The sequence below is a fragment of the Elaeis guineensis genome, chromosome 12 (assembly GCF_000442705.2).
Source record: "Elaeis guineensis isolate ETL-2024a chromosome 12, EG11, whole genome shotgun sequence".
NCBI classification, from domain to species: domain Eukaryota; kingdom Viridiplantae; phylum Streptophyta; class Magnoliopsida; order Arecales; family Arecaceae; genus Elaeis; species Elaeis guineensis.
Genome location: NC_026004.2, coordinates 6,286,426 through 6,306,735, shown reverse-complemented (window position 1 = coordinate 6,306,735; position 20,310 = coordinate 6,286,426). Strand labels below are relative to the sequence as shown.

At 39.3% G+C, this 20,310-nt stretch overlaps 3 protein-coding genes across 3 annotated transcripts; 1 reads left to right on the top strand and 2 right to left on the bottom strand.

Annotated features, from left to right (window-relative positions):
* The first annotated feature begins 4,146 nt into the window (after positions 1 to 4,146).
* LOC105054824 (WD repeat-containing protein RUP2) lies at positions 4,147 to 5,514 on the top strand. Its single transcript, XM_010936427.4, has one exon. It carries the CDS (start codon positions 4,257 to 4,259, stop codon positions 5,403 to 5,405), a length of 1,149 nt encoding a protein of 382 aa, XP_010934729.1. The 5' UTR covers positions 4,147 to 4,256; the 3' UTR covers positions 5,406 to 5,514.
* A 2,625-nt stretch (positions 5,515 to 8,139) lies between these two features.
* On the bottom strand, positions 8,140 to 17,365 carry LOC105054825 (pre-mRNA cleavage factor Im 25 kDa subunit 2). The gene is made up of 7 exons (XM_029267521.2): positions 17,111 to 17,365; positions 14,000 to 14,045; positions 10,854 to 10,947; positions 10,657 to 10,730; positions 9,163 to 9,249; positions 8,957 to 9,067; positions 8,140 to 8,474 (listed from the first exon to the last, which is right to left on the bottom strand). Exons 1-7 carry the CDS (start codon positions 17,227 to 17,229, stop codon positions 8,403 to 8,405), a joined length of 603 nt encoding a protein of 200 aa, XP_029123354.1. The 5' UTR covers positions 17,230 to 17,365; the 3' UTR covers positions 8,140 to 8,402.
* A 646-nt stretch (positions 17,366 to 18,011) lies between these two features.
* LOC105054826 (pentatricopeptide repeat-containing protein At3g29230) lies at positions 18,012 to 20,310 on the bottom strand. Its single transcript, XM_010936429.4, has one exon. It carries the CDS (start codon positions 20,054 to 20,056, stop codon positions 18,380 to 18,382), a length of 1,677 nt encoding a protein of 558 aa, XP_010934731.1. The 5' UTR covers positions 20,057 to 20,310; the 3' UTR covers positions 18,012 to 18,379.

The window sequence follows — 20,310 nt, the reverse complement described above, 5'->3', positions numbered from 1 at the left end:
GGAGTCCGATGGCCGACTCTCGCAACATGCCCGATTGACCGTCGGAGGGGTCCCAATCTCCACCCGATGCCACTCAGCTGGCCACCGACCTAAGGTCGGTCGACTCCTCCGATCGCCGTACTACTGCCAGAGACTGTTAGTCTTGACAGCAGCATGCGGCATTGCCGCCTAAGGGCATCATCCCGCCTAGGGCATTGTCAACCCTAGTGATTTGACAGTCTCATGGCGATGTGACATTTTCACGGTGACTCTGACAGTCTATAGTGAGTTGACAACTCCTCAATTATCTGCGCCATTAATGACGGTGCCATACTACGCTCCACTATATATATCGAGGAAGGCTACAGTGCTAGAGGCCTTCGAAAGACACAGGCTTGCGCCCCCTCTCTCTCGTTGAGTTCTTTGTTTTCTTCTCACTGTTGCCTAGTCTCCTCTTTGACTTGACCGTCGGAGAGTCTCCGCCGGAGCCGCCTCCGATCAGTGCAGGCTTTCTTTTGCAGGCGTTCGTTCCCGGTGATCAGACGACGAGGGGATTGGCCGCAACAAATATATATATCTATATCTATATCTATAAAAAAAATAGTGATAGATATGAATAGACAACTGTTCGATTCGTATCCAAATAACCGAATCTACGTGTAATTCTTTATAATTTCATGTAACAGTTTATTATTTTTTTAAAAAAATATATAATTATATAAATATATTATTAATATAATTTATTATTTATTTAATAATATTTTTTATTTTATAGTCATAAAATTTAATTATCTAATTAATATATATAATTATATTTATATTTTCAGTATCCAAATTGTATTTGTATCTGTTTAAAATAAATATAGATATAATTTTTTATATTTAAATAAAATATTTATATTTATATTTATATTTATATTTATTAGTCAAAATAAATATGAATATAATTATTCTGATATTCGATCTGTATATGATCTGATTTCAGTCTTACAAAAAAAAAAATTTTTTTTTTTTTTGAAGATTTTTGGGAGGCAACGGCCACCCTGCTTTGATCGGAAGGAACAAAAACAATTTCTATTTATAAATAGTTCCAACCAGCTAAAGTTCAACAAGGAAAGTGGACACGCCATATGTTTGATAAGCATGGTGGATTAATTGCGATCCATGAATTCTTATTGCATTAATTATATGAAGATGATCACCAACTGTGCTCTCATAAACTTGCGTGTTGGGACGACGCGCCACGTGAGTCACCAAAGTGAATACACATTCTACTTAGGCCCTCACAATTCGCGTATCTTCCGGTGGCTTTCTTTGTATATATCATATATGGCAAACAAGGGACTGCCCTCACAAGCTAGGATTTGAAGAAAGTAACTTTGTAATTTCTCAAAAAAAAAAAAGAGAGAGTAAAAAAGAAAAGAAAACAAAGAAAGCAACTTTGTACCAACCTGGATTTGGATTGCAGGCTTTGCTGTCCCTCTTGGATGGAGACTAAACTCCTACATTGGCTATTCTCTGCATGGTGCAGTAATTTGTACATTTTTAATTTTGGGTGAGGGTTGTGGAGGTGGTTATTTAACGGAGGCTAGCCATCTCTTCTCTAGAAAGGGGACAGCCATGATAATGCGACGTTGTATATTATGCTCAGCTATATCTTAGTAATCTCAATCTCCAGTAAAAGATTTGTATGCATACTACAATATCACGATCAAGATACAAACATGCAACCAAAGATATTGTCACAAATTGGGTGGCACAATCGGAAACTTTCTTGTCACTTGATCCTACTTAGTGTAGATAGGTCTCCCTAATATATTTTCTTTTATTGGAAAAATATGATCATTCTTACTTTATTTTTTTAATAATTAAAAAGCACTTGCAGTTGAGTGATATGAACCATAAGGATTCATAATTTCTTTCTTCGAATTCTCCCATTAACCATACATATTTCTCTCTCTTTTTTTCAGAACATGGACGCTAAATTTCATCTGAATTACTAAATATGAAGGTGAAGTAAACAAACACTTGAATCTTTAGTATTTTTGACATCATTAGTTCACCCAAGCTATAATTTGGAGCGAAATGATTCGAATGAATCGAGTGGGTTTAAATTGGATTTAGCATACTGTCCTGATGGCAGACCGATACACGTCAAGGATGCGATGACCGGATCATAAGATGGATAAAATATGTTAAGCAATATGGGTTGGATCTGATCAAAATTTCCGTGTAATTCAATCTTAATTCGATGTTTGCTGCTACATTATCTTGGTGAAATCTAGGCCATATGTTGCCAAATTTGGAATCCTTGACTAGTAGGTCAAAGTCTCGCGAAATAAAATATTGCGTTAAATCAAAGTTGACCTGTTTGCATTTAACAAGTGCCAGAAACGTATGGAGGACAAGCCTGGGGACCAGATGGAAAAGGATTAGTCAAGAACTCATCCAAGAAATACGCTCTACCGTGGCAGCATCGTTCGTTGAGATTGCGAATCCCCGGCAACTCATATTTAATTTTAGGTGTATGGAAGGGCCCAGCAACCCAGCTTTGATGTGTGCTCGAGGTTTTATTCAAATGTAGAAAGAAATTATTAGAGGAGAAAAGAGGGGGTGGGAGGGGATGAAAGGAAGTATCCTGTGATGGTGAGGATGATAAGAACGAGACGTGTGATAGGCGTCCGTCGTCCCACGTTACGGCTAATCGACCACCACAATTCTTCTGGCCTTTGGACGGCTCCAACGAGGCTCAAATGTGGCCAACCTCCCCTTTTGTTCGTCCTCCACTACTTCCACTTGACCGTTCCACCAATGCAGTTCTACAAATTAAATAGGACGGTCGTAGTTGAAAAAAATGGCATTTCATATTTTTTTTCCTTGCAGATAATAAGCTATTTTATTTCAAAAAGAAAACATGCGAAATCTGGTTTCTTGGGTGTTTTTTTTTTTTTTTTTTCTCTCTCTCTTTTCTCTGTAGAAATATATATAGCAAAACCAGTGGCCTTTTTAGTATTAAATTATTGGTAATTGTTAATGGTACCGTTGAAAATATTATCTGATGTAGGCATTGATGATGAAATATAATTTAGGATAAACATGAATTTCACTCATATTTAATATGCTGAAACTATTTAAATGTTCAAATTAATTAAAACATGAAGCGTTAGGCTTGCATTAACTGATGGGGTTTGTAGTATTCGATTTGCACTATAAAATGCTATATAGCATTCAATGGCTGCTAGCAGACTATGGATAGCCATCAAATAAGATAGCTTTACATATCATACAGGACAACCTCATTTGATGACCATCCATCTTCAAATGATGGCCATCTAGTACTGTACAATATTTTGTGGTAGTATCGGCACGTATTAGAGAATTCTAGATCTTTATTAAGTACTAAATTACTGATATGCGGTATTGGTGGCAAGGTGTTCCATCTATAAATCATGAATGTGGTATGTAGAGTTGGTGGCAAAAGGTTGTCCAAATCCATGCATGTGAACAATTAGATCCATAAATCCATGCATGTCTCAACTAATCCATCACTGCCACGTCAACGCAAATAAATGTGTGACTTTTAGGTTGAACAGCCTTACACATGCTTAACTCTTCCATGTTCTAGAATCTAGATGGATAACATGTGCCAAACTTCCAATTCAGCAAATTGGTTGGTTAGGAACTATAGAAGAAGATGAAAAAAGAGATACAGAGTATGATATATGTAACGGATCTCCCAACAAACTGTTAGACAAAAAGCCATGTGTGACTACCGTCATCACGAAACCTTTGATCAGCGCATGTACACGTGTGCTTGTGTCATTTTGTAATAAAGATAAGTAGTGATTTATATGTAAAATTATCCCAAGTTTACAAGTATCAACCAAAATTGCTAATTAGCTAAAATAAAGTCCCAAGAATCCAATGGTCAGGCGGTGGAAAACAACAACGCTTCTTCTTTCTTTTTCTTTTTTTTTTTTCTTTTTTTTTTTCTTTTTTTTTTTTTGGGGGGCGGTGGCGGGGGTGGTAAAATAAATGATTCTCATTTGAGTGATGGTAACAGTAACACAATAAAATAATGAATATCCAATTACGACCTAAAACTGCCATTTCCAACCTAACATAAATTCCAACCAATCGAATCCCATATCTCCTCTAATCGCTCCACCACTTCCCATTGGCCCTCAACTCCACAAAAGAAAATAAATATTATCACAATCTTTTCATCTCCATCATCTCGAAGGCCCCATCTTTTCTATGAATAGGCCGTGAACAATATGAACTCTGGAATCTCCAACTCCAACGATGATTCAAACCAAGAAGAAGAAGAAGAAGAAGAAGAAGAAGAAGATGAGACACCCGAAGACAGAGCTCGCTGTGAATGGGACTTCCACCTCGCCTCCATCATCTCCCCTTCAACCACTAGAGAAGTCTCCGACGTCATCGGCGCCATCGAGTTTGACCCCACCGGCCACCTCTTAGCCACCGGTGGCATCTCTAGAAAGATAAGAATCTACGCTCTCAGTTCTCTAGTATCACCACATGGATACAATAATATTAATCCAACCACAAACTTTTCCGACCACTCCACCACCTGCAAATTCTATATCTGCACGCCGGCCAAGCTAAGCAGCCTCCGGTGGCAGCCCAATTCCGGCGGTCGCGTCATCGGCTCGGGGGACTACGACGGCGTCGTGACCGAGTACGACGTCGAGAGCCACGTCGCGATTTTTGAACGCGACGAGCATGATGGCCGGCGAGTGTGGAGCATAGACTATTCGATCGACGGGGAGCTCGGGGTGTCGGGCTCCGACGACGGTACTGCGCATATATGGGATAGGAGGTGCAATGGCGGCAGCGTGTGGGCAGCGAAAGCCGGCGGAGCCGTTTGCGGCGTGGAGTTCGACCCGGGGGGCGGGCCATGGATCGGCGTCGGGAGCGCCGACCGGCATGCGTACGTGTACGATATTCGGGCGGGGGCGGCGGGGGGGCCGGTGGCGGTTTTAGGGGGGCACGGCCGGGCGGTGACGTATGTAAGGTTCGCCACCGCGGGCGGCGGAGGGAGGGTGGTGACGTCGGGGACGGATGGGAGCCACAGGCTGTGGAGTTGGGAGGAGGGGAGGGAGGTGAGGGTTTACAGAGGGCACGCGAACAAGCGGAGTTTTGTGGGGTTGTCGGTGTGGAGGGAGGGAGGATTGGTGGGGAGCGGGTCGGAGAGCGGGGAGGTGTTCGTATACGACCTCCGGTGGGGGGAGCCGGTCTGGGTGAACCGGTGGGCGGGGGACCGGGCCGATGCGGACCGGGGTTTCGTTAGCGCCGTTAGCTGGAGGCAGACGCCGGGGGAACGGGAGGGGTTGCTGGTAGCTGGGGGTTCGGATGGAGTGCTGCAGGCGTTCGTTAGCAAGAGGAAGGCCGGGTATGACTGAAGGCTTGCCTGTTACTTTTTCTTTTCCTTTAAAAAAAAAAAAAACTTTTACCCTTTCCTCCAAAGAAAACTGTCTGAGAAAAAGTAATAAAAATGGTGAATTTACAAGATGATAGAAACTCAGATGATTTGTTTGTTTATTTTTCTAATGGAATGTTAATAGCATCATGGAACTGACTTTAGGAGCTTGTCATTGGACCTTTCTGCAAAGGAGAGGTATTGTGGCCAAACTGATCATTTAAACAATTATGAAAAATGTGATTTGATCTAACACTTTTCCGGTGGCCGACAGTCACAAGACTAGATGGAATGATCCTGGAAGCCAAACTTTTGGTTACTAACCATGAAATTTAGCAGTTGTGTGTTCTTATAGCATTGCTTTAAAGGCAAAAAACACTAGATGTTGCAGGACCTGCATGGCCGGCCACCATCTTAAAGATATAGTTCCACTCTCTTCCTTCTGGTTATGAGCTGTTTTTTTTGGGTAAGAAACATTGATTATACCAATAAGTAACAGATACAATGGTTGTTGCAATGAAAAAAATACTTGAAAGAACAAAATCCGCACAAATTGGAAAATTGCATTTTTAAGAAATTGCATAAGGAAACTACAGTGAAGACAAAAAATGAACAAAATGAGGGCAGCAACCGCAGAGGCCAGACGTGAAGAAAACCTGAATGAAAATGTGAAGAATAACAGAACCTGTGCTTGAAATTCATGAAGAAAAGAAGTATTCCCACCTGCATCATATGAGACGTGTGAAGTTATGAGCTGTTTCATTGTGAATCAACAACGCCGGAAAGAAAGTTTCCGGTTGTGGTGATCGTCTTGCGGCTCCAGTTTGAGCTACGTGCTCAAATATGGATGTTGTAATGCACTCGAATAGGAATCATTATACAACATGTATCTTCACGTACGTTTCATTGTGTGTCCTACTTCCTTCTCCTTTTTTGCAATAATTGTTGCCAAGTACATGGAATATATGCTATCCTTTTATTATGAGTGCTTAAATATTAACATAAATGGGTATATAAAGCTGCATTGCATGTTTCCGCAACTACATGTCATCTCGTTCGATATACAATTAATTTGTTATCCACCAATATTGTTTTTTGAGGGGTAAATCCTTGTAGACTTCAGCTACCATATCAACTCTCTAGTTTTTTCTTTAAATCAATTCTCTTTTCGCCCTCTGATGAAGTACAAGACCAGGAGTTACGTGTGACTTTGCACTGCATGTGCTTTAGGCCCATGGGATCAACACATTCGATCAGATGAAACTAATTCAAAATACCAAATTAAGTCACAATCTACTGAGTTAATGTGAAGGCAAATCGATTTGTTTTTGTTTTCTTTTCCTCGTGGATTATCCAATTGGGGTCCATAGACAAATTAAGCAGTCTTTTCTTTTTCTCGTCTATGCTTTATCAGATAGTAATTATCAAGTTTTTTTCCAACCAGTATCTCGCTATGTGTATCTCCAAGGCTCCATCCCAATGAACCCCACCAATCAGTGTCTCACCATGTATATCTCCAAGGCTCCATCCCAATGAACCCCACCAGGTCAGTCCCATTTATTTATTCAGATGAATTGACCGAATACTATTGAGCAGCTTGATCTTTTTGTGCGCCAACTATCTTAGCCACGAGATCTTTTCTCCCAAAAGTGTTAAACAAAGATGGAGGGGTTGAAACCAGTAAAGGCCAGTGCATTGCCAATCCCGCTATGTGGAAGATAATTCTCGGCATCTAAAATTCTTGGCCATGTACCCAATATTAGCCAACACTGCTTATTTGGAGAAGTATTCTTGACCACTTTTCGATTACGCTAAATTTAGTCTCAATATTTCCCTTATCACATTTATACATGAAAAAACGTTCTAAGCAGTATTCCAAAAAATCAAGCATGTCACACAACCCGGAAGGATTAGTTCTAATTGTCAAATCTGATATACGAATAAACCTAAAATATACACCTCATTTGTAATCTTATTGAACGAAACCTATATGAAGATTTCATGACAATTACATGCTGTGAATGGTAGCACAGCCTTCCCATCTCCTCAGTGTTGCCTGTTAGGGGACCAAAGCGATAACATGGACGGCCCCCAGACGGTGGATTGCATAAGCTCAGACGTGCCACCATCTGAAAAAAAGCAATGCTCAGGTGATATAATCCACACCCATTCAGGAGCCGAGGTTTCCGTACCAAGAACTAGAGATTTGATATTCGCATTACAACGACTCCAGCTCAGATTTCCAAATATAAAGTTCTCAAATTTCATCACAACAGAGCTTCAAACATGTTTTCTTTTATCTTGAAATGGTCCTAACATGGTGCCCTGAAATGACTAACTACAGGCCTTCATAAAAAAAAAACAGTCGACGAGAACATAGATATAGCTCCCATATCTTAGACAAATCAAATTAACTGCATAAATATATAAAAATATCTACCCCACTGGATTTTGTAATACATCTGCTCACGCAAAATTTACCCCATCTGGATCAAACATTTAGCAAGTCACCTGTGGAAAAAAAAACCATGCGAATCAGCATGAGCTGAAAACGTGGGCAGATGCATCAAACTTTTTCATCATATTGCACCATGCTGGATGGTGGTGTAAGCCAAGATACCTGTAATCACACGTAAGCTTCAACATGCAATAGCTATCGGTCTCTCATCTGTTTCAGCCCTCTTACGTATTCTCTAACCTAACATCGGAACTATAGATGAGCCAATCTTTTTTATAGACTACATGATGACAGCTTGTAAGTCCAACTGCCCATGTCAAGCTTACATATAAAAGAAGAAAATCCCATGCATGGATCAACCAGTTCTATATGTTTGCACAGAAAAATAAACAATAAATTGAGTAACCAAAGGCGCTCAAGTTACGTTGGACTAGCTTCATTTATCTTGCTGCTGCATGCACATTTTGAAGGTCCTGAGGATCAGTTAATCAAGAACTCTATCATGAAACCCGCCTACCATCTTCACGAACTGACCATGTTGAACTGGAACCTTGATAACTGTTGTGGAATGGTTGAGATAATAGGTCCATATCTCTGCATACATTTGAAATGGCAAGTTTTAAGCACATTACCAGATTCTCGGATGATGACTAGCATTACAGAACATTAAAAAAGCAAAATACCAGTGAAAAATGTAGGTACCAATCTGTTCTAGACTAATGACAAGGCCTTCCATTAGTGTTTAAAATAAAAAATAAGGCCACAAGGCAGAATCTAATAACAAAGACTTTTCCGTTTTGATAGAGTAAGTCACGGTTTCCCTGATTAAGTGATATTTGAAATGTATGTAACAAATTAAATGATTAGCAAACAACCAGAAATACAGCTTTCAGGTGGGAAAAGAAAGAGAGATGAACAAGCAAAATTGTATTGATATTTTGCATAGTGGTCAATTCCTAACACAGCAGGGCAGTCGACAAAGAAAAGAAATGGCTGTGGGAGATATCGTATACTAGCTACTGAGGAAATCAGAAAACAAGCATCCAAACACATCGTTAACGTTGGAATGTTCATACCGAAACATTGTCATACAGTTCAAACAATGGAACAGCAAGCAACTTCAAGTTTTTGGGAACAGCAAAGAATTCTCTTTCTGGCAGGTGAACAAGAAAAAGCTTCTTACACTCCTGCAAACAGAAATATATAATCAGTTAAAAACACCAAAAATTGTAACAGCAGACAAAAAAATTCACTAGAACTTTGAAGCTGTGGTGCAACTCACCTTGGGCTTGGTAATATGAGGAGGACAATATGGGTACATTGCTGTTTCAAAGTTTGGCCTCCACCACACAGCAACACACTCTCCAATCTGCAAGTGACAAAATGACCACAGAGTTCACCATCATGGAAGGTTCTTTGGATGAGTTTTCACTTCATGTCTAAATATATTACCTATCCAAAATTTATAGGTCCTAGCAATTCAAAGAAATATTACTGTATTCTTCTATGTAGCAGTTTGCCAAAGATTACAAACTTAAATTGACACCTCTGGAAAAAGTGCAATTTGAACTATGAAAGGTGTCGGAAGAAACTTGCACTCACAATTCCGAAAGACCTCTGGCCTAATGATAAATATTAGGCAACTACGCAAGGCTTAGAGGGTCATGATGTCACTTGTTAAAACACACATGGAAGAAGTTTCAGTGAGATGAGGTGAAATATGGTGTAAAGAGGCACAAATAAAGGTCAAATTTTACACAGGCAGGCAGCATTTCTGAACACCCCCCCCACCCCCCCCACACCCCCACCCACCCAAACCTCTTCCTCTTCCAAAAGCAGTGGACACGCACACAAAAAAAAGGAAGAGACATAAATTAACTGAAAGAAATGACAAGGCATGTCATTGAACTTGCATTCCTTCAATTGAAAATCATTAATGCCTTTCTGAAATGCATCAGAACAAAGGTATTGAAACCTTTTTTTAATTTTTACACTACCCTAATGCGATAGATTTCCATGTCTTGAAAAAGGATGTTGCTAGAATATTAAGAAAAATCACCCTATTTATATTTGGAACTCCCAAAACAAGAATAATTGCTTTGTTCACATTAAATGCCATCATCATGAAGCTGAAAGGGAGAATCTGTAATTGGAACATTAAATCTTAGATTTCCTTGAAAGTTGCAAATTTAGCTAGCAATCATTACAGAAATAGACAAACTTAACAGCCAGGCAATGACAACTGGAGAAGGTTTCGAGCTGGATTTGGCAAGAAAAGGCCGAAAGGAGGTTTGAAGTACTCATAGATGTACCTTACGGTATTTTAATGATACATGGTATGTCTATTTTTGCCCGCTCAGCAAACAAGAGGTGAGAATACATGTGTTCATAGGGTTAAGTTTCGAAGGACGTACTAGTACAGATATCTTAATAGGACAAAATACAGTGCAGCTGGTATGGATCCATATATGCACACATACTCAAATCACTAAGGGGGTGTCCTCATAATGGCCTACAAGCGACGCAGCTGCAGAAACCAAAAATCCTCACTATTTGTCCTTGAGAAAATGTGCATGAGAGGGATTGTACAGCAAGCCCATGGAGAGAATAACGGGACAAAAGATCACATTATAATGTCCGCCGCAGAATGCGGAACATATCTGAACACATAATCTAGCTAACATAAGGTCAAACCTCTTTTTACCATTCCATGTGCACCAAATTCCAATAAAGTGGCATCTGCTGATAGAAAAAGAATGCACATTCACACATGTACCTGCCAATTTTGCTGGAAGGAAGGTGAGTTGGCACCAAGTTTGCTAGACAGCTTCCGTTTCAAACCCTCAATTTCTGTGAAGGAAGTCACCAGCGACCAGGATTAGAAATTTTCAAACTTTGCATAAAAACATCGTTTAACAAGCTCTGCAGAGATTCAAGAATTAGAAATATGATATAATAAAACAACATCTCTACCATTCTCTCCAGGCTTCAGACGTCCACCAGGAAGTTTACAAAACGTATTTCCAATTTGCAGTAGCAATATATGGGGATGGTTGTGCTCCTGTACCTGCAGGTCATAAGACAGGTGAAGGATAGAGTTGCTAGAATTTTTTATACTGCATTCCTGAGGATAGCCAAGGAAAAACATCCACTGCATAAGAATTCCAATGATTATATGTGTGAATTCCATTTCAATGAATCGTAATATAAACCAGATCACATCTCTAACTTGCATGCACCTTGAGTATGTCATGCCACTGTAAAGATTACATGGACTTTAGGCATGAAAACTATTGAAGGCAGATAAACAATAGCTTAGCCTCTTTAAACATTTCTCACTTTCATATTAAATAGAAAGAATTAAAAAAAAAAAATCTAAACGGCAGCTACACATGGTAGAATGCTCTCAACCAAGGCTTGTCTGAAGTCTGAACAATTAACTTCTTAAAATAAACTGTTGGAAAATAATATCATTATGACAAGAAATACTGAAGAAAAGAGAGAAATTGCAATTAGAGGCAGACAGACAATGAAAAACCAACAAGGATAAGCCTACAATGACTGCTCTTTCAGACAAGCCATCTGCTGAACAATTAGTCTGTAAACACATGCTAGAAGAGCACTAGTATCAATACAAAATATGTGGACTAATGAATATCGTTTCTAAATGCCAATGGAACCCGATATAAAAATTACTGACAAATATGAGTATTTTCCAAAGGAACAAGTTATGTCTCCTCGAATGTTCATGTGATAAAGATCTTGGTTTGCATTGAAACCAACTAATCTAAACTAGATGAACCAGTGAGTATGACAAATGACTATCCAAAGCAAACTTCTCAAGCAAGACAAGAAAACTATTTAGAACATCTTGGCAGGAAAAAAGGGGGTCGAAGTTGAGGCTGAAAAAAAAGGATATTGTTCTACATGTTAAAAACTACAAGAAAAGATATGCCTCCATCAAGGCCAAGGCCAAAACCCTCCACCAACATTAAGAAACAACATCCTTACATCCATCATAAACTCTCTCATACATCATTAGAAGTGCTAGATCAAATTTTTCCTGTTGTAAATGTATTTCTTACCAACCATTATCCAATAACACAAGCCAGCTCTAGGTAGGTCAATCACACTCCATATTTGAGCATCAGAATCATTGCGACCCCAAAGGAGAAAAACCAAACCCCAAATACCATTTTAGTTCCATGTTTCATCCATTTGATTATAAAAATGCGAGAAATTATAAGAAATCAAAAAATGTGCAAAAAAAAAATTCATAGTTGCTTCATAAACATTGAAAACACCTATTATGCTTATTTTAGATCTAAAAAAATAAAGAGAAATTTAAAATAGTTCATGAGTATAACATGATAAAGTATTTCAACAAGGCTTTGTTCTTCAGATTGGTGCCTTATCATTTACATCAACAGTGTTGGGAAATCCTATAGTGATATGATGAGAATATGTGTTGCAAGATAACTGCAAGAGAAATGGGAGACATAAGATGTCAGAAACCACATCAATATGTGTTACCAGCTAATTCTAATCAGAGGTATCACTAAAGTTCAGTGCTCACTGACTATTTATAGGCTGCTAGACAACTTTATCACTTTGCAACGCTGTTAAAGTTTATAATGCTATTATGCGACTGATGCAGATGATGAAATAGATTTTTGAATGACCCAAAAGACCATACAAGATGTTTTTATCGTCTTCTTCCTTGTTTCTCTTATTGACATTTCTTCCCCATTCTTCATTATTTAATTCTTATAGAACATATCAGGTTACTGGTTCACTATGCATTCCAGCATCAACTTGGCTTTAGTAAGATCAAAAATTAAGATGCGATCCTTTTTCCATGGGAAAAGATGTAATTTCGGTATTTGTTGAATTACCAGGCTTGTTTTATGAACATGACTTGTTGACAGAACACAATATACAAGTCTAGTTTATATCTATGAGCATATGATACATATGAAACATGGAAGTCAGATGATGCAAAGTTTATATGAATGAAACATGCACAGCTTGTATCACTTGTCTATTGCAGTGATGCAAGCAGGTGAGCTATACATGCCGTACATCCCTGAATCCAAACTAATCTTAAAATCATTAAGGCCCTTTATTGGATTGAGAGAATTGGAGAGGAAAGAAGAGAAAAAGAGGAGAGAGTACAAATCCTACATTTGTTTAGGAGAGAATAGAAGAGAAACCATTTTCTCTGATTTGGTTAGAAATAGAATAAAGAGAGTAAAGAAGAATAATTTAATATTCCTCATTTGGATGGTAAGTCAAGAGAGAAGAGAAGAGAAATGGTGAGAAATGATTTCTCTCCAGATCCCCTTTTTAATCTCGCCAAAAGTAGAATCTGAAAAGAAAAAACTCGCTTCTCTTTCTTGTCCCTTCCATTCCAAGTTTTTTTTTTTTATCTTTTCTATTCTCTTTTCTTGAGTTCAAGATTCTCTTGTTTTTCCTTTCTCCTCTTCTCTCATTTCCTTTTTTTTTTCCTTTCTCCTCCCCTATGTATCCAAACAGGGCCTAAGTTCAACCACAAAATTCAGCATGTATTAACATCATCCAAAAAAAACATATATAAGCTGACAATTTGGATCCCTGATAATTCACTCCAAATCCATATTGATGTCGCTTCTTCTTTTTTAGAAGTCGCTCTTAAAACTCACATTTTTTAAGTTCTTAATAAAAATTAGTTTTTAATATATTTGGCATCTGGAAATTGGAATTGTAAAACTATTTTTTATAGATGAGATTGCCATGCATGAAAGCGAAGGAACAATCTCACAAAAAAGAAGCTAGCAGCTAGTATTTCTAGCTTCTCCTAAAAACCCTTCTCTCTTTTTTTTTTTTAAATCACTCCTGCTTGTTTCAGAAGCACTTTTTGATATTGCCAAACACACAATTTTTGTAGAAAGTACTTTCACTCTAAAAATCACAAAAGGACTTCTTCAAAGCAACACCAATGCACCCTAAGTCTTTAATAATATGGCTAATTAGCATGATCATTGATATATCAAAAGAAAAGGTTACATAATGAAAACAATGACTAAAAACTGGGAGAAAAAGTAATATCAGATCAAATAATGACATGTGCAGCGTATTACCAGTAAAATCGCCTCAACACTCGTCCGCATACCTTCTTTCATATAGCTGACATCCACCCAAAAGAAAAAAAGGAAGCCAATCAAATCTTGTATATAATCATTCCCAAACTCATTTGCTTATGCAAAATTAACAAAAAATCACCAGCAACATATAAGCTCTCACCAATATGAGTTCTAAGACCTTTAAATGAACAAAGTAGTGGGAAAAGTAACTTTTTTAGGTGCATTCATAAACAACATGGTATTAATGAGAACTTATGGACATGAATGGTTTTGAGCAATCAAAATTCAGCCTCCAAATATAGTGTTCGCCTATAATCTGGAAAAATCCATAAATTTACAAACTACTAGAATTGTTTTTGCACAATCTTTATGAGTTTGTTAATTTTATTCTGTATCCTAATTCTGTGTAGTTTTTGTTTCCTTTATCCATTCAATTAAACATCTACTCATCAAATTCTTTTCAAAACAAAGAAACATGGACGTTACAACTACCAAGAGATACATCAAAGAGTTTTTTGTTCTCAAAGTTTTAAAGGCAAGACACTGGTCATCTTGGTTAGTGACTGATATCAAGATGTGCCGAAATACCAGATCCATAATTCAAAATCTCAGCCAAAGTAAAATCAAGTTCAAGTACAGTAACTGATTTTGACATTTACTAACTCAAAGAACCATTTAAAATAATAAATAAATGGATTAGAAAATTCTCACATGAGATATTGAAATTGTATCAGCTTAAGTTTTCTAAGCTTGATATCCCCTTGGCTCTGAATTAGCGTTATAACCAAGTATATAAGATGCTAGGGAGCGTAATGGAAGCAAAATATCAACCATAACGGATGGTTATAGATGTGTGCAGGGTGGAATGATTATGCTTAGATAATTGGAGAAGGTGAGTGAAACATGGAAATGTACGACCAAGAAGACCATACATATTCCTTATTAGGAGGAAGATTTAGTGGATCACAGCACTTGAACGCAAGAAGGGTAACCTTGACTCACTATGAGAACTTACAGTTGTTCCACATATTGGGATACCTATACTGTACGATCTACCTACTAAGTGTCGGCTCTCAAACTTGAAAAGATAATTTGATATTTTCACAAGGCTCTTACCCATTCCTACAGAAATGACCTTCACTATTCCGAGACATGTCATTAGAGTCTACAGCAATGCTACAGCAGCTCAGAAAAAACTCTCAAATTGCTTCATTTAATGGCATATTTCATGATGCATGCGCGAGCGCGCACAAACACATAATTACACACAAATTGTAAAGAGAGCAATGAGAATGCACCATACCAGCTGAGTTAAGCATTTCGTTAGAGCTTATTAAAGGCTCATAAATAATTCTAGAACACCACAGAATCCTTTTTTTATAATTATTTTTATTTCTGATGCAGTATGTATTAAAAGTATCCTTTATATGGGCACGTTTGACATAAACTTGCTTTTATCAGCAAGCAAATTTCAACCATCTGGACATTGAGGCCTGTATTACCTACACCATACACAAGCAAAGTTACCTATAGAATGGAACTCTCAGTTTCATCTACATATCCAAACCTGACTCAACCTCTCTTATAACTAAGGCTTATCCGTCATTGGAGTCAGATCTGACAGCTATAAATATTTAATGCTCCAACAGATGATGATGAGGCATCTCTAAATCAGAGGAGAAAAAGAGCAAATAAGGAAGGACACTGTGTTATTTTCTTCCTAAGCAAGTTCCATTCTCCAAGACCCTCCTTCCAGAAATGGCCAAACAAAATAAGAAATTGTTAAAAAAGCAGCCAACAAAAGGAAAAGCATTCCAACAATTTCTCATATTCAGCATTCTGAAACGGAAGAGATGGATTGCCTTTATGTATCATCAATGCATCAACCAAGGTTTACATAAAATAGGGAAGAAAGTGGGGCATTTGAGTGGACAATTTATGAGCCCAATCTTTCTGCCCATCCAGGAGTGTCTATAAATTGACTGATCTTTAACAAAATGTACTCCTCCTGTCCCTTCCAGAAAGAAAGAAAAGAAAGTATACTATGAAGCAACATGGGTGCATGTATCAGCTCCAATTTTACTTTCCTTTGAATCAGCAGGTGCAACACATGTTAAGATCTTGCAAGTAGGTCTCTACACTACCAAGACATACAATAAATGATACGAAAATTACACTTGAAAGTTTGTGATATACTAAAAAGGTTTATGCTCTTTGTAATGAAGGCATCCATCTACAAGCTATACATGTTGAACTCAAAATGTGAAGCATACTGCCCATACGGTGGGCGTCCTAAGAGATATTGGGGCATTGGTCATCCACAATTGATAAATAATACAAGGATAATCCTCAACCTTTCTCTTAATTTCACAAACACACATATGTATAGAAATGCACAGACATGTGCACATGTAAAGGATTCAGCAAATGGGTGACTTGATGTGAATTCCTTTACAAGCCATCTAAAGCAGTTTGGTAACACCATCTGAAATACTTTTTACCAAATAAATAATGATTAACACCATCTGGAATTCTCTTCTTCAAACAGTTTGATGCCCTTTTTCCACCTTGACATGATACACTCAGAAAACAAAACATCAATGCGATCCCATATTTCCACCAAAAAAAAAAAACCAAAGAAACTATTTTGGACCAGCTAGGTCACTTCCATTCCTCCACTTTCCCTATTTTTGGAACAAAATCCATCGATATCAATCAGAAAAAGGAAAAGAAAAGTGATGCTTTTAGGGTTCTACCCTCATCAAACCATTCGGAACAAATGAAACACTTTTCGGGCCAGCTAGCTAAATCGCTTCCGTGTCTTCTTTCCACTTTTCAGGAACAAAAACCAATCGCTATCAATCAAAAGGGGGAAAAAAAAACCGTCGATGGTTTTAGGGTTTTACCCTCATCACCTAAAGCTTCATTCCGGACATACAAACCCTCGTAGAATCGTACAACAGCAGAAACTAAGCAAGCAGATCGCATCACCGGATTCCACTAGGGTTTCCGTGAATCCTTAGGAAAAAAAAAAAAACAAAAGAAAGAAAGAAAGAAAGAAGAAGAAATATAGTGTTTGTGGAGGTTTAGGGTTTTGACTGCGCTTACTTGACCTTCATGCGAGCGAGGCGATCGGCGACGGAGGTGTCCTTCTCCATCTTGGGCTCCTTCGTCCCGAAAGTGTAGTTAGCGAGCGGGTACATGTTCACCGCCGTAGACGTTACCATCTTGGGGTCCTCTTGGTCCGACGGCGGCCCAAGGAACTAGGAGAAGAGAAAGAGGAGGAAGCTGCGTTGCCTCGTCGAAGTCTCTCTCCGCGTGAAGGCAGATAAATAGTGCGAGCATGTCGGTTATCGGGGTGGGTGGGAGCCCGAGCCTGCCCTTCAAAACGAAACGACCGCCGCCACGCCCGCGCTCGACCCGGCGTAAAACCGGGTTCATTTTCGGACCGGGCAATTGGCCGGCCTTCAATATGTTTACCGCTTGACAAAAAAAAAAATTTTTCTTTAAAATAACAAATAGTTTTAAAAAAAGTAAGTATTTGATAGCATTATCTAAAAAGTATTTCTGAAAATTTAAAAAATAATTTTAGGAGAAGGTATAACTCCAGTTTCTTGTTCTCTTTTTAACAAAGTAGGAGCAACAACTAGAAGTGTTGTCGCTATTTTAATTCAAGAGGGCCCAAGTAATAGGTTGGGGAGGAAGAAGATGCGTGTCTTCTTTTTGTTTTCATACATTCCAAGCCTCGTGCATACAACAGCCTGTGCAATGTTTTTGTTGTGTGAGAATACCATTGCATTTCCGATCCATGACCAGTCATAGGAATTCCGTGATGTTTTAACTTCCCTCAACATCCTTGAATACAAGCAATCATATGAATCAAATGTATGAAAAAAATATAGAGATACTTGCAACATCCATGTGCTGGGTATTTACATAAACATTCTTAAAAAATAAATAAATAAGTGAGATGAGATGTCTCCATTTACAGAACTGTGAACAAGATATATTAGGATGTTCAATAGGTTTCAAAGATTTCTCATTAGTTTTGTGGCAAACGTTCTTGGAGTTCTTAACATCAAACTTTTGATTAAAAAAAGTTGCATGTTCCTTTTTTGGAGCTACAAAAATCAAAAAGATCCAACAAGAAATGGTAAGTCAAATTCTCTTGCCCAAACTTTTGCACCAAACTCACGTAATGGGGCTCTCCGGGGCTTCACCTGCAATACTTTCTGACCAATTATTGCCCTTTCTGCAAACAAAACTGTCAGCCGGTTTTGCTCCAAGTTACTTGCAATATAAAATTTCCAAACATATTCCTCAATTTGTCGCTGCACTGACCATGCTCTCATGTGGTTCAACCAGCATTTAGGGCGACTATCTCACATCAGCAGCCTCAAGAATGCTGCTATACCCTTTGCACTTCCAAATTCCTCTCTGCTCCATCTTGTGTCTTGCCTTCAGTGCCTCATTCCATTCACTGGAAGCAGCATACATATTTGATACAAGTGCATAAACTCCGCCCTCATTGGTTTCCAACTCTGCAATTCTTTCCATTGCCTTCTCCGCCAATCTAAGATCATTCCTTGTTCTACAGCCACCAAGCAGAGCTCCCCACACAGCAACATCAGGCTCATAAGGCATCTCTTTTATCACTTGTTGCGCTTCTTCCAATCGAGCATTACGGCAGAGAAGATCAACTAGACACCCATAGTGTTCAATTTTTGGCTGAATCTTGAAGTCTTGCTCCATAGAATCGAAGATTTGGCGACCCTCTTCGACAAACCCTCCATGACTACAAGCAAACAACACGCTCATAAATGTGTAGTCATTAAGCAAAAGTCCTCCTCTTTTCATTAGTGCAAAGAGTTTCATAGCATCCTCTACCCTTCCATGAATTGCAAGTGCTTTAATCATCACATTCCAACAGAACACATCCTTCTTGACCATCTTGATGAAGATTTTAAGTGCTCTATCAATGTCCCCACACTTGGCATACATTTCTACCAGAGCTGTCCCCACTATAGCTCCAGACTGAAGCCCATCTTTTATAAGGTTGAAATGTATCCATTTCCCAATCTCCAAAGCTCCGAGGTGAGCACAAGCTGATAAAGCTGCAACAAATGTAAAGCCATCCGGAACAATTCCATCTGCGTGCATCTGACGGAAGAGATCCAATGCCTGCTGAAATCTTCCATGACGGGTGTAGCTCGAAAGCATGCAATTCCAAGATACTACATTCCTCACTGGCATGTCGTCAAACAATCTCCTTGCTGCTCTAAAATTGCCCGAATCAGCTAAACCTCTGATCATGGATGTCCAAGACACGACGTCCTTCACTGGCATCCTTTGGAACAAGTCTTTTGCCCTCTCTACATCCGTGGCTCTCACGTAGCCTGAAAGCATCGCATTCCATGATACCACGTCCCTCTCCGGCATTTCCTCAAAGAGCCTCCTTGCAGACTCGATGTCACCGAAACCAACGTATTCCGATATCATCCGATTCCACAGACCAATCGTTTTGTCCGCCAAACCGTCAAAAACCTTCCGCCCGTCGGTTAATGATCCAACCAAAAGGCGAGATCTTTCCATCTCCATATAAAAATTCAACAGCGAACTACCAATCGAAGGGACAAAATCGACACCGGCCTTGATAACCCGGCAATGCACCTTCTTCCCAAACTCACAATCACCAAGGCGGGTGCATGCATCTAAGACATACGGGTAGGTGAATTCATTAGGCTTTAGGCCTCGCTGAGGCATTTCCTCGAGCAAATGGAGGCAGTTCTCGTGGGGGCCATTGTAGGCGTAGCCTCGGATCATGGCGTTCCAGATAAGCACGTGGGGAAGGACGCCGGCGGAGGAGAAGACGAACTCGGCGTAGGCCATACGGCCAAGATCTGTGGCTCGGCGGATAAAGAGGGAGGAGAGGGTGGGGACTTGGGAGAGCGAGGAGGTGAGGAGTAGGCCATGGATTTGCTTCAGCTGTTGGAAGTTGCAGTGCTTTAGGATGTCTGGGAGGCTCCGTTCGATTGGCAAAGAAGCGCGGCACATTGGGTATTGGGATCCTCGGCGTGGCTTCTCACGCTGCCGACTCGATTCACGGCCAAACCAACACACTGCCGGCTTTGAAGCTACGGGCCTAAAGGCTATGGTTGGTCCAAATTGGTCTTTTAGGCCCAGGGTGGCAAAATTTTGAGCTGGATCTGCCAAGCTGTGTCGTGTGTCTTCTGGGATGAAGATTTTCTATCATTAAATCTGTGCTAGAGGGTCCATGACTACCTGGAATACAATTGTGCCTCGCCATC